Source organism: Ranitomeya imitator, chromosome 1 (genome assembly GCF_032444005.1).
Source record: "Ranitomeya imitator isolate aRanImi1 chromosome 1, aRanImi1.pri, whole genome shotgun sequence".
Classification (NCBI taxonomy): Eukaryota; Metazoa; Chordata; class Amphibia; order Anura; family Dendrobatidae; genus Ranitomeya; species Ranitomeya imitator.
In genome coordinates, this window is record NC_091282.1 from 967,711,744 (window position 1) to 967,727,190 (window position 15,447).

The following is a 15,447-nucleotide window of genomic DNA, read 5'->3' on the forward strand; positions in this document are numbered from 1 at the left end:
AAGCCAATCAGTGGTGGGGGCGGGGTTACACAAAGCTCATGAATATGGAGGACTACATGGCAGCAGGTTTACTAGTCTTCTAGTAATAATCTCCTGCTGATATAATAGTGATTTTTACAACATACAGTCCAGTAGATGACGCATCGCTGGAATCAGGATCTCTACCTGTACATTACATGGGTCGCAAAGACATGGTGACTGATTCCCTTTAATCTGGACAAACACACAGATCAAATGAGCACTATTAGCATTTCCCTGCCCACTAGAATAAAGCTAGTGACATGCACATCGACAAGTTAGGCAGTTTTATTGCATACACAAACCGAGTGAAATGATAGAATTACCAAACAGGTTGCATAATGTACAGTAAATCCGGTTATTTTAAGACATACTCACAATGTTAGTGACATCTGGAGAGGCTCCATTCTGCAGCAGAAGGAGGACTATGTTCAAGTGGCCCATGAAAGCAGCCACATGTATTGGAGTGAGACCAGACTGTGAAACAAACCAACAGGCATTTTACTCCCCTGCAGGAGACTAATGGGGCGTCCACAGTTACAAGGCAGCAGATGGCGGAGAGGAGAGAGAGAGGCGACAGTGGATAGTTCATGGAGGAGGAAACACAGAGACAGGACCAGGGAAAGCAGGAAATGGCTAGATGGATTGGAAAGCTAAGAAAACCTGTTCTACCTCCGTAATAGCCTGGATTGAGGCCCCATATTTCACTAGCAGTTCCATTACTTTGATACGGTTTTTCTTGCAGGCAATGTGCAATGGAGTAAAACCATTCTGTTCAGAGAAACAACTTGTTAGCGAGACTCATGCACGGATCCAAGCCTGCAAATCATGCAACCCATGCAAAGGCCCCGACTGCGGTCACACAGGTCGGAGTATCGCAATGAGCACACGCTGGCCACACAATGGGGCACACGAATCATAGGACATACACCAAAACTAGGCATCATGGGATTATGAAAGATGTGCACCATTTCTCATCTTGTGCCGCGCCGTGTAACAGAGATATCACCAATAGAAACAGGACAAATATTTCCATCATCCAAGGTCAAATATGAAGAAGATCGTATGTTTCATTATTTATACTCAGTAAAGTCAAATAAATTAAAGAAAATCTGCCACTTAAATGACCTAGATTTCCATTCCGCAGTTTTGTCCTGAGTGACTTCAGACACGGCTTTTTTTACCACTTTTGGGCAATTTTTTACAGTGTTTTTCAATCACGTTATTTGATGTGGCCAAGTGTTACTTGCAGGTATATAATGAATTGATGATTAAATACATTACATACATTTAGATTGTGAGCCCCGTCGGGGACAGTGATGATAATGTGTGGAAACTGTAAAGCGCTGCGGAATATGTGAGCGCTATATAAAAATAAAGATGATGATTATTATTTTTATATACAGACTGGTTTTCATGGCCTTTAGGTTGTTACATTAAACTGTTTTTATAGTTTTTTCCCCCAAATCGCATAATGTTCCAGGTAATGGTCATTTTTCATTTTTCGAAAAAATTTCCTTTGGCTCTTCATAGGATGCATGTTTCACAAAGCTCTATTATAATGCTTGTTAAGACACTTTGTGTGATACATCAGATTGCACTTGGATGTCATCCGAGTGCAGTCCGGTTTACATGGACTCACAGAATGTAGAAGATGAGGAAATTATTGTACGTTCTCCATCTTCTCCGCACCTGTGATAAGATTCTCACATGTGAGAGAATCGAATCACATTAAGGAGACACTTGGATCAATCTCTGTCAGAGTTTGATCTGAGTGATATTAGTAAAATCGAATATAGGCTCATGTGATCCTGGCCAAATTATAAGGACTGGAACGCCATTAGCTTGTCCAATGACCTAGTGGATGGGATTGAGAGTAGAGTGTCAGTCTATGCTGACGACACCAAACTATGTAGGATACTAAAATCTGACCTTGATAGTACATTATTGGATAAGATGATTGAATGGGCAAACACTTGGGAAATGAGTTTTTTTGTTGATAAATGAAGAGTATTGAACCTAGGACGGAGTAATCCTATTGCTGCATGTACATTAAATGGGAGTATACTCAGGACTACACAGGAGAAGGACTTGGGTATTCTGGTTACAAGTAAGCTGAGCAGCAGCACTCAATGTCAAGCAGCAGCCGCACAAGCAAACAAGATTTTAGGGTGTATAAAAAGATAAAATCCCGCGATCCCAATGTATTGTTACTCCTCTATAAATCACTTGTGAGGCCACATCTAGAATACGGGATCCAGTTTTGAGGTCCATATTTAAAAAAGGATATTCAGAAATTAGAACCAGATCAAAGGCAGGAAACTAGATTATTACACGGGATGGAAGGCCTCTCATATGATGAGAGGTTGGAAAACATGGCCTTGTTCAGCTTAGAATAAAGACGCCTCAGAGGGGATCTCATTTAGGTGTATAAATATATGTGTGGTCAGTACAGAGGACTGGCACATGACTTATTCCTTCCAAGGACCATTCTAAGGACCAGGGGGCACTCATTACGTGTGGAGGAATGGTGATTCCAGCCACTAAACAGAAAAGGGTTCTTTACAGTTAGAGCAGTCAGACTGTGGAATGCCGACCACAAGAGGTAATAATGGCAGACACTATAAGGCTATGTGCACACGTTGCAGATTGGTGTGTGGATGTTTCCGCACTGTTTTTTGCAAAATCCGCAGGTAAACCGCATTGCGGATTTACTGCAGTTTTTGTGCGGATTCCACCTGCAGTTTTACACCAGCGGATTCCTATTATGGAGCAGGTGTAAAATGCTGCGGAATCCGCACAAAGAATTGACATGCTGCGGAAAAAACACTGCTGTGTTTCCGCGCGTTTTTATTCCGCAGCATATGCACTGCGGATTTTGTTTTCCATACGTTTACATGGTACTGTACAACGTGAATCCGCAGCGGCCAATCTGCTGCGGATCTGCAGCAAAATCCGCAACGTGTGCACATAGCCTAACAGCTTTAAAAAAAAAGGGATGGACACATAACATTGCTGGTTATAGTTAATTTAGTGACAAAATGAACAATTGATGGAGAAAGGTTAAACTTGATGGACCTAGGTCTTTTTCAACCTGTGTAACTATGTAACTGTTGTACAGAAGTGAATGGGAGCCTACATAGAAGCCAATCAGCTGTCGCTTAGCAGAAGACATTGCTGAATGTTTATTCCACTAGTCAGTCGCCAATTAATTTTCATGATTTGGAAAGTGCTGTGGAATTTGTTGGCACTACAGAAATAAAATTGTTATTTTATTATGATGAGCAGCAAATTTGATCACATTACACAGATTAAATTTACAAGAGCATTTTGGTGACAGATGTTCTTTAATAAATTGGTTCAAGCACGAAGATTTCAAGAATTAAAAAAATTAAAATCCATGTCTCTATAACTTTAGTATATTTTACTCAACTGGAATATTTGATGTAAACTTTATTTTATTTGCTGTAGAACAAAGTAATGAGATCTCACCAGGGCGCGGGCATTAGGGTTTGCCCTCTTGTCGAGAAGAAGCTTGGTTACTCTGTAATGTCCACAATGGGCTGCAACATGTAACGCTGTCAGGTAGTCCAGGGTGACATCGTCTACGGGTGCCTTGTGTTGTAGCAGGTGCTTCACACATTCCACGTGGTCTCCTTGGGCGGCCATGTGAAGTGGAGACAGTCCATTCTACAAAAAGTCAACAAAACGAGCCTTTAATTGTGTAAGAATAGCCCTCCATGCCAAGGAAAACCCTCAAGCTTACAGTTACACCAACCTAGTAATTCTTTATGACAAGCTAAACTGTGATCCTAGAATTATTAGGTTTTTACCAAGAGACTTTACCAGCCAACATCCCTGTGCTGTTTCTTATCACAGCAACATACCCAAAATGGGTAATAAGCCCAAAAACTAAGGGGTGCCATTTGCATAATTAACCCGATTCTCTCGGAGGACAGAAGTTACAGCCGTCTGCTCCTGCCCTAATAGTCAGACATACTAAATAGTCACTTGCCTTGGTCCTCGCAAGCAGTGGTGCTCCTCTCTCTAGAAGCAGCTCAACCGCAGTGTCATGTCCGCTCCGTGCTGCACAGTGTAGCGGTGTAAGTCCGTCCTGCGACAAATAACAAGCCCCAACCCTTTAGGCATTTAATAATATCAACATACTTAGCATTTTAAAAACACTAGCTATAATGTACATAATTTGCAAAAAAAACAGCCATTTCATTTTTATATCAGCTGCCATATTAGCTAGGAGGCCCTGTTTCACCATTTGAATATTGGCGGACTGCAGCCCCTGGGAAAAGGTATGCAAATAATCCCAGCCAAGAGGAAGAAAGCTCTTTATCACCACCCATTGGACGTTCATTAGCTACCTATTCTTTCTTCCTTCTGGAGAAGAGCTAATTTGCATACAATGGAACTACAACTTCTATGGTGTTTAAATACCTTCAACTATATATTATAGGTTTAAAAGTAATGTTCCCGGTACACTCAATGATCCAAGTTGTCAATTGGATGCCAATCATCTAAGAACAATGTTAAAGATAAACTTGGCACACACATAGTGAGATGCAATGAAGATTTAATAGAAGGAGAGTACATACAGTATTGACGTTTTGGTCACAGATTAGACCTTCATCAATGTACCTCTCATAGAGCATTTACAGTTAATTGGGTCAACAAGGGGTTAACCCCACTTCAGGCAAAGGGTCAGTTCGAGAAAAAGGCCGTATCCGGCGCAAGTGCAGCGACTAGCGGACGCGGTATCCACGTCAATACTGTATGTGCTCTCCTTCTATTAAATCTTCACTGCATCTCACTACGTGTGTGCCAAGTTTATCTTTAACATTGTACGGTTTGGGCACCTACTTGAGCACCACAACCTATAGTAGTGCCTACGGCTATATTTCAAAATCATCTAAGAACAAGCTGTTATTGCTCATCATTTCACAGTCTGGAGCACTATATAGTGTATAAGATGTAGTTTTCAGTAGCAATTTAGTTATCCAGTAATATAATCCTATCATCTTGCAGAACAGGGAAATCAGGATGCTAAGCAGGACCAGATAAGATACATAATGCTTTAGATTTCCTTTCGATGTTAGCTAATATCTTAATTGACTCCTTAGCTACTGACTTTTATACCGTATCCACAGAAATCACAATATATGTGTGACATCCATATCCGACCTCGCCTTTTCTACTTATGCAGCTGCAGACGACACAAGGCGATACTGCTACAGGTGGAATGGTCCCTGCAGTATACTGTACACTGGGAAGGATATGGATCAGAGGAAAAATCTTGGGTTTTGGCTAGTAACATCAATGCTGACAACCATCAGTGATTTTCTAATAAGCCTGGTCTTACGGGTCTGGAGGCCCTTCTTAGGAGAGGGAGGGAGGACTGTAACATCAATAGCTGAACTAGCTCTTTCTACTTCTGCCGCTAGGTGGTGGTGCACTTTCATTGCAGATGATGTGTGGCGGCACTGAAGCAGTTCCATTTATAGTCCTTGTGGTGCTGGCCAGAAAGAGACCTTGTGGGTTAGTTAATTCCTGGACATTGTTGTTTTATTAGCTCCTTGCTGAGAGCTTTGTTAGGGGTTTACACACTATTATACTCCCTGTTTCCAGCTGGCAGTTATAGATGATACTTGCTCTGGTTCTCTCCTGTTGCACTACTCTGACTGAGCCTGTTTATTCCATCCTTGACCTTGGAGATTGCGGTTATGTAGGGAGCAGTGACGGGAAGGAACGCTAATACAATGTAGAATTTCAAAACACATTTCGTTGACCATGACTGAAAAGTTACCCCGATGACAAACACAAGGTACAGTATTTTCAACCTTTTCCCACATATCATGCTTCAAACATAGATACCAAATGTAAATTTTTGGTGAAGAATCAACAATTGGAGCACAATTGTGACATTGAACGAAATTTATTGGTTATTTTAAATTTTTGTGGAAATTCAAAAACTGAAAAGTGGGGCGTGCATTATTCTTCGGCCCCTTTAACTTAATACTTTGTTGCGCCACCTTTTGCTGTGATTACAGCTGCAAGTCGCTTGGGGTACGTCTCTATCAGTTTTGTACATCGAGAGACTGAAATTCTTGCCCATTCTTCTTTGGCAAACAGCTCGAGCTCAGTGAGGTTTGATGGAGATCGTTTGTGAACAGCAGTTTTCAGCTCTTTCCACAGATTCTCGATTGGATTGAGGTCTGGACTTTGACTTGGCCATTCTAACATGTGGATACGTTTATTTGTGAACCATTCCATTGTAGATTTTGCTTTATGTTTGGGATCATTGCTGTTATGGCTGGCAATCAGGCAACACAGCGTGCAGTAATCAGCGCACATACAGAGATCTGGCAATAACCAAAAACAATAGGACGAGCTCTGAGACGTGGAATCTCTGTAGACTGCAGTACCTGATCTATCCTCACAACAACTATAAGCAGCAGTGGATTGCGCCTATCAACTACCTATGCAACTCGGCACTGCCTGAGGAGCTGACTAGCCTGAAGATAGAAATACAAGCCTGACTTACCTCAGAGAAATACCCCAAAGGAATAGGCAGCCCCCCACATATAATGACTGTTAGCAAGATGAAAAGACAAACGTAGGAATGAAATAGATTCAGCAAAGTGAGGCCCGATATTCTAGACAGAGCGAGGATAGCAAAGAGAACTATGCAGTCTACAAAAAACCCTAAAACGAAAACCACGCAAAGGGGCAAAAAGACCCACCGTGCCGAACTAACAGCACGGCGGTGCACCCCTTTGCTTCTCAGAGCTTCCAGCAAAAGTTAATAGCAAGCTGGACAGAAAAAACAGTAAACAAACTAGAAGCACTTATCTAGCAGAGCAGCAGGCCCAAGGAAAGATGCAGTAGCTCAGATCCAACACTGGAACATTGACAAGGAGCAAGGAAGACAGACTCAGGTGGAGCTAAATAGCAAGGCAGCCAACGAGCTCACCAAAACACCTGAGGGAGGAAGCCCAGAGACTGCAATACCACTTGTGACCACAGAAGTGAACTCAGCCACAGAATTCACAACAGTACCCCCCCCTTGAGGAGGGGTCACCGAACCCTCACCAGAACCCCCAGGCCGACCAGGATGAGCCACATGAAAGGCACGAACAAGATCTGGGGCATGGACATCAGAGGCAAAAACCCAGGAATTATCTTCCTGAGCATAACCCTTCCATTTGACCAGATACTGGAGTTTCCGTCTAGAGACACGAGAATCCAAAATCTTCTCCACAATATACTCCAATTCCCCCTCCACCAAAACAGGGGCAGGAGGCTCCACAGATGGAACCATAGGTGCCACGTATCTCCTCAACAACGACCTATGGAATACATTATGTATGGAAAAGGAGTCTGGGAGGGTCAGACGAAAAGACACCGGATTGAGAATCTCAGAAATCCTATATGGACCAATAAAACGAGGTTTAAATTTAGGAGAGGAAACCTTCATAGGAATATGACGAGAAGATAACCAAACCAGATCCCCAACACGAAGTCGGGGTCCCACACGGCGTCTGCGATTAGCGAAAAGCTGAGCCTTCTCCTGGGACAAGGTCAAATTGTCCACTACCTGAGTCCAGATCTGCTGCAACCTGTCCACCACATAATCCACACCAGGACAGTCCGAAGACTCAACCTGTCCTGAAGAGAAACGAGGATGGAACCCAGAATTGCAGAAAAATGGAGAGACCAAGGTAGCCGAGCTGGCCCGATTATTAAGGGCGAACTCAGCCAACGGCAAAAATGACACCCAATCATCCTGGTCAGCGGAAACAAAACATCTCAGATATGTTTCCAAGGTCTGATTGGTTCGTTCGGTCTGGCCATTAGTCTGAGGATGGAAGGCCGAGGAAAAAGATAGGTCAATGCCCATCCTACCACAAAAGGCTCGCCAGAACCTCGAGACAAACTGGGAACCTCTGTCAGAAACAATATTCTCAGGAATGCCATGTAAACGAACCACATGCTGGAAGAACAAAGGCACCAAATCAGAGGAGGAAGGCAATTTAACCAAGGGCACCAGATGGACCATTTTAGAAAAGCGATCACAGACCACCCAAATGACCGACATTTTTTGAGAAACGGGAAGGTCAGAAATGAAATCCATCGAAATATGTGTCCAAGGCCTCTTCGGGACCGGCAAGGGCAAAAGCAACCCACTGGCACGTGAACAGCAGGGCTTAGCCCTAGCACAAATTCCACAGGACTGCACAAAAGCACGCACATCCCGTGACAGAGATGGCCACCAGAAGGATCTAGCAACCAACTCCCTGGTACCAAAGATTCCTGGATGACCGGCCAGCACCGAACAATGAAGTTCAGAGATAACTTTACTAGTCCACCTATCAGGGACGAACAGTTTCTCGGCCGGACAACGATCAGGTTTATTAGCCTGAAATTTCTGCAACACTCTCCGCAAATCAGGGGAGATGGCAGACACAATGACTCCTTCCTTGAGGATACTCGCCGGCTCAGATAACCCCGGAGAGTCGGGCACAAAACTCCTAGACAGAGCATCCGCCTTCACATTTTTAGAGCCCGGAAGGTATGAAATCACAAAATCAAAACGAGCAAAAAATAACGACCAACGGGCCTGTCTAGGATTCAAGCGCTTGGCAGACTCAAGATAAGTAAGGTTCTTATGATCAGTCAAAACCACCACGCGATGCTTAGCACCCTCAAGCCAATGACGCCACTCCTCGAATGCCCACTTCATGGCCAGCAACTCTCGGTTGCCCACATCATAATTACGCTCAGCAGCAGAAAATTTCCTGGAAAAGAAAGCACATGGTTTGAACACTGAGCAACCAGAACCTCTCTGTGACAAAACCGCCCCTGCACCAATCTCAGAAGCATCAACCTCGACCTGGAACGGAAGAGAAACATCAGGTTGACACAACACAGGGGCACAGCAAAAACGACGCTTCAACTCCTGAAAAGCTTCCACGGCAGCAGAAGACCAATTAACCAAATCAGCACCCTTCTTGGTCAAATCGGTCAATGGTCTGGCAATGCTAGAAAAATTACAGATGAAGCGACGATAAAAATTAGCAAAGCCCAGGAATTTCTGCAGACTTTTTAGAGATGTCGGCTGAGTCCAATCCTGGATGGCCTGAACCTTAACCGGATCCATCTCGATAGTAGAAGGGGAAAAGATGAACCCCAAAAATGAAACTTTCTGCACACCGAAGAGACACTTTGATCCCTTCACGAACAAGGAATTAGCACGCAGTACCTGGAAAACCATTCTGACTTGCTTCACATGAGACTCCCAATCATCTGAGAAGATCAAAATGTCATCCAAGTAAACAATCAAGAATTTATCCAGATACTCACGGAAAATGTCATGCATAAAAGACTGAAAAACAGATGGAGCATTGGCAAGTCCGAACGGCATCACCAGATACTCAAAATGACCCTCGGGCGTATTAAATGCCGTTTTCCATTCATCTCCCTGCCTGATTCTCACCAGATTATACGCACCACGAAGATCAATCTTAGTAAACCAACTAGCCCCCTTAATCCGAGCAAACAAGTCAGAAATCAATGGCAAGGGATACTGAAACTTAACAGTGATCTTATTAAGAAGGCGGTAATCAATACACGGTCTTAGCGAACCATCCTTCTTGGCTACAAAAAAGAACCCTGCTCCCAATGGTGACGACGATGGGCGAATATGTCCCTTCTCCAGGGACTCCTTCACATAACTGCGCATAGCGGTGTGTTCAGGTACGGACAAATTAAATAAACGACCCTTAGGGAATTTACTACCAGGAATCAAATCGATAGCACAATCACAATTCCTATGCGGAGGTAGGGCATCAGACTTGGACTCTTCAAATACATCCTGAAAGTCCGACAAGAACTCTGGGATGTCAGAAGGAATGGATGACGAAATAGACAAAAATGGAACATCACCATGTACTCCCTGACAACCCCAGCTGGTTACCGACATAGAGTTCCAATCCAATACTGGATTATGGGTTTGTAGCCATGGCAACCCCAACACGACCACATCATGCAAATTATGCAGTACCAAAAAGCGAATAACTTCCTGATGTGCAGGAGCCATGCACATGGTCAGCTGGGCCCAGTACTGAGGCTTATTCTTGGCCAAAGGTGTAGCATCAATTCCTCTCAACGGAATAGGACACTGCAAAGGCTCCAAGAAAAATCCACAACGTTTAGCATAATCCAAATCCATCAGATTCAGGGCAGCGCCTGAATCCACAAACGCCATGACAGAATATGATGACAAAGAGCACATTAAGGTAATGGACAAAAGGAATTTGGACTGTACAGTACCAATAACGGCAGAGCTATCGAACCGCCTAGTGCGTTTAGGACAATTAGAAATAGCATGAGTAGAATCACCACAATAGAAACACAGTCTGTTCAGACGTCTGTGTTCGTGCCGTTCTACTTTAGTCATAGTCCTGTCGCACTGCATAGGCTCAGGCTTACTCTCAGACAATACCGCCAGATGGTGCACAGATTTACGCTCGCGCAAGCGACGACCGATCTGAATGGCCAAGGACATAGACTCATTCAAACCAGCAGGCATAGGAAATCCCACCATTACATCCTTAAGAGCTTCAGAGAGACCCTTTCTGAACAAAGCCGCTAGTGCAGATTCATTCCACAGAGTGAGTACTGACCATTTCCTAAATTTCTGACAATATACTTCTACATCATCCTGACCCTGGCATAAAGCCAGCAGATTTTTCTCAGCTTGATCCACTGAATTAGGCTCATCGTAAAGCAATCCCAGCGCCTGGAAAAATGCATCAACATTACTCAATGCAGAATCTCCTGGTGCAAGAGAAAACGCCCAGTCCTGTGGGTCGCCGCGCAAAAAAGAAATAATAATCAAAACCTGTTGAATAGGATTACCAGAAGAATGAGGTTTCAAGGCCAAAAATAGCTTACAATTATTTCTGAAGCTCAGGAACTTAGTTCTGTCACCAAAAAACAAATCAGGAATCGGAATTCTTGGTTCTAGCATCGATTTCTGATCAATAGTATCTTGAATCTTTTGTACATTTACAACGAGATTATCCATTGAGGAGCACAGAGCCTGAATATCCATGTCCACAGCTGTGTCCTGAAGCACTCTAATGTCTAGGGGAAAAAAAAGACTGAAGACAGAGCTAAGAAAAAAAAATGATGTCAGGATTTCTTTTTTCCCTCTATTGGAAATCATTGGTGTGGCTCCTTGTACTGTTATGGCTGGCAATCAGGCAACACAGCGTGCAGTAATCAGCGCACATACAGAGATCTGGCAATAACCAAAAACAATAGGACGAGCTCTGAGACGTGGAATCTCTGTAGACTGCAGTACCTGATCTATCCTCACAACAACTATAAGCAGCAGTGGATTGCGCCTATCAACTACCTATGCAACTCGGCACTGCCTGAGGAGCTGACTAGCCTGAAGATAGAAATACAAGCCTGACTTACCTCAGAGAAATACCCCAAAGGAATAGGCAGCCCCCCACATATAATGACTGTTAGCAAGATGAAAAGACAAACGTAGGAATGAAATAGATTCAGCAAAGTGAGGCCCGATATTCTAGACAGAGCGAGGATAGCAAAGAGAACTATGCAGTCTACAAAAAACCCTAAAACGAAAACCACGCAAAGGGGCAAAAAGACCCACCGTGCCGAACTAACAGCACGGCGGTGCACCCCTTTGCTTCTCAGAGCTTCCAGCAAAAGTTAATAGCAAGCTGGACAGAAAAAACAGTAAACAAACTAGAAGCACTTATCTAGCAGAGCAGCAGGCCCAAGGAAAGATGCAGTAGCTCAGATCCAACACTGGAACATTGACAAGGAGCAAGGAAGACAGACTCAGGTGGAGCTAAATAGCAAGGCAGCCAACGAGCTCACCAAAACACCTGAGGGAGGAAGCCCAGAGACTGCAATACCACTTGTGACCACAGAAGTGAACTCAGCCACAGAATTCACAACACATTGCCTTGTTGGAAGACAAACCTCGGTCCCAGTCTCGGGTCTTTTGCAGACTCCAACAGGTTTTCTTCAAGAATGGTCCTGTATTTGGCTCAATCCATTTTCCCATCAATTTTAACCATCTTTCCTGTCCCTGCTGAAGAAAAGCAGGCCCAAACCATGATGCTGCCACCACTATGTTTGACAGTGGGGATGGTGTGTTCAGGGTGATGAGCTGTGTTGCCTTTACGCCAAACATATCGCTTGGCATTGTTGCCAAAAAGTTCGATTTTGGCTTCATCTGACCAGAGCACCTTTTTCCACATGTTTGGTGTGTCTCCCAGGTGGCTTGTTGCAAACTTTAAACAACACTTTTTATGGATATCTTTGAGAAATGGCTTTCTTCTTGCCACTCTTCCATAAAGGCCAGATTTGTGCAGTATACGACTGATTGTTGTCCTATGGACAGACTGTCCCACCTCAGCTGTAGATCTCTGCAGTTCATCCAGAGTGACCATGGGCCTCTTGGCTGCATCTCTGATCAGTCTTCTCCTTGTTTGAGATGAAAGTTTAGAGGGACGGCTGGGTCTTGGTAGATTTGCAGTGGTATGAAAAACCTTCCATTTCAATATGATCGCTTGCACAGTGCTCCTTGGGATGTTTAAAGTTTTGGAAATCATTTTGTATCCAAATCCGGCTTTAAACTTCTCCACAACAGTATCACGGACCTGCCTGTTGTGTTCCTTGGTCTTCATGATGCTTTCTGTGCTTCACACAGAACCCTGAGACACACAGAGCAGGTGCATTTATACAGAGACTTGATTACACACATGTGGATTATATTTATCATCATTAGGCATTTAGGACAACATTGGATCATTCAAGATTCACAATGAACTTCTGGAGTGAGTTTGCTGCACTGAAAGTAAAGGGGCCGAATAATATTGCATGCCCCACTGTTCAGCTTTTGAATTTCCACAAAAATTTAAAATAACCAATAAATTTCGTTCAACTTCACAATTGTGTTCCACTTGTTGTTGATTCTTCACCAAAAACGTACATTTAGTATCTTTATGTTTGAAGCATGATATGTGGGAAAAAGTTGAAAAGTTCCAGGGGGCCGAATACTTTCGCAAGGCACTTGTATGTGGGGCAACCATTTAAGTATAAAAAGTGATTTTTGCGCTAAATATTGGGACGGTTTTGCCTCAGACAAACGTTAGAGACACAATGTGCATCACTAACATGACATTACGAGCAGTTAAAAGCAATAAAGTTCGTGACAGGTTCCCTTTAAATTAAGCTAGCAATAAAGATTACTATGGCACTTGTAGAGAACAGGGATACAGATTCCAGGGAAGTGTCCATTTTTAGGCTTCCTGCTGTAGTTTTGATAAAATGACTTTTTGTCAGACCATGTCTAGAGGACTAGTAAACGTGTTGCCATTTAGTCTTCTATATTTACGAGATCTGCATATCCCAACACCACTGATTTTCAGCTTTCTGCCTATGCACAGTGTACACAGGAAGCTGTCAATCAGTGGTATATACAGAGCTCAGCATTCAGAGAACTGATAGCTCTGCATCAAATAAAGCTGTGATTTTATCAAAACTGCAGCAAACAGTCCAGTAAATGATACCTAACTGTAATCAGGGTCTCTTCCCCTACATCAAGCTGCTCCCAGATAGGTTAGCAAAAGCCTGGTGACAGATTCCCTTTAAAGGGGTTCCCCAATACCAAAGGTGTGTAAAATACTAAATATCCATCTGTTAAATGTTATAATCTAACCACTTTTCTAACATTCTTCATTAAATATTCCCCACCATTCCTTCTATTCTAACTTTCTGTGGGCTTGTTTTTTGTGTTTTTCATTTTTTACTTCCAATAATGTTTAATAATTTGAGTGCTAAGAAATAGATATCACCACCCAGACATGGGACTTCATCAATGACATCTGTTTCAGAGACTGGGCCGGTCACTGCTTTCCCTGCTTGCCCCATTCTCTACTTTTCAATGCGCACTGACAATGCGCTCTCTTGCCAGCTCGTCACTGCTCTTTCGATCTGGCAAGGGAGAGCAATGCCAGTGTGCATGCAAAGGGAAATAGCATACTGAGCATGTATCGAAGCTGACAAATTCACAAGCTCAGCAGAGCAGGGTCTAGCACAGCCCCTGAATCAGAGGTCACGCCTGACGCTTCGTTTCAGGTGGGGGGACGGCAGCTGCACCAGCGATCACAGCCCTGACCCCCTGAAGACATCCTGTTTGAGAATCTCCAGTGGATGCGGTGACACTCAAACAAACGGTCATCAGAAGAATAAAAAAAAAAAGAAAAAACAGACAAGAAGTTAGAGTACATACGGAATGGTAGATAATATAATTTAAGTATAGTAGAAAAGTGGTTAGAGTATAGCTATATAGACATTAAGTATGAAAGTCACCTTTGGTCTCGGACCACCCCTTTAACAATTCTACATAATTAAATTAGAAAAACAGATCCAGACTTAAAAATAAATTATTTAAAGATTCCTTATTTTCAAAAGAATGGATGCAACTTTATCATTTATAATTAATTGCTCGGCAGATTTATATCTTCATTATGTTCTGAATTATTTAAGGACCTCCAAAACTCTAAATGCTTCCATTACTCATTCTCCATTAAGCTAAGAGGAGAAAACTCAGGAGGCAGCTAAGGTACTCTATGTACTCCAATGTGCCTGAACCCAAGCTATAAAAAGGAATCTGTCAGTAGAATCAACCCTAAGCCGTCCATATGGGCATTCAGGGCAAAGAAAGTGGATTTAAATGATGATATCTGTGATCCAATGTCATATGACAGAGAAATCCATGTTTTTCTTAATGTGTAAATGAGCATTTAAGATATATGGGCTGGACATAGATCTCCCTGAGAATCTGCCTCCAGAGCATTTTTTTAAATGAAAGGGTGTGTTACCAGTATGTAGATCAGACTGTCAGTTATTACATGTCTCACACTGGAAATGCCTCATTTCAATCAAATAAGTTCTGGAGACAGATTGTCAGGGAGATCTCTGTCCGGCCCATAGATCTTAAAAGATCATTTACATATTAAGCAAATTGTGGATTTCTTTGGAATAAAACATTGGATTGCAGATATCAAGGTATCATTTTATTCAACTTTCATGATCATATCGATGGCTTAGGACGGTGGTAACCTACTGACAGATCCTCTTTAAACAGTAATCATTAGGATATACAACTGCAAAAGTAAAATGTATACTAATAGGTAAATACTTATAAGAGTGAAAGCTAAAAAGGTTTCCCAACTATAATAATAAAACCGGTTATGATGAGGTAATTCAGTACCACAATGGACATAGAAGTCAGAGCACATACAGTGATCTGACAATAACCCAAAAACATAGAACGAGCTCTGAGACGTGGGAACTCTGCTGACCGCAATC

The 15,447-nt window shown here is 42.9% G+C and overlaps 1 protein-coding gene across 47 annotated transcripts in view; it reads right to left on the reverse strand.

Annotated features, from left to right (window-relative positions):
• ANK2 (ankyrin 2) overlaps window positions 1-15,447 on the reverse strand; it is a 732,820-nt gene that overhangs the window by 193,140 nt on the left and 524,233 nt on the right. For 42 of the 47 annotated variants that reach the window (XM_069743800.1, XM_069743822.1, XM_069743826.1 and 39 more), the window contains 4 exons: window positions 4,034-4,132; window positions 3,511-3,708; window positions 691-789; window positions 397-495 (listed from right to left, as the gene is read on the reverse strand). In XM_069743800.1, the coding sequence (XP_069599901.1) occupies window positions 397-495; window positions 691-789; window positions 3,511-3,708; window positions 4,034-4,132 (495 nt within the window). The remainder of the gene's footprint in view (window positions 1-396; window positions 496-690; window positions 790-3,510; window positions 3,709-4,033; window positions 4,133-15,447) is intronic. The other 5 variants (XM_069743806.1, XM_069743825.1, XM_069743803.1 and 2 more) reach the window with 1 other exon arrangement.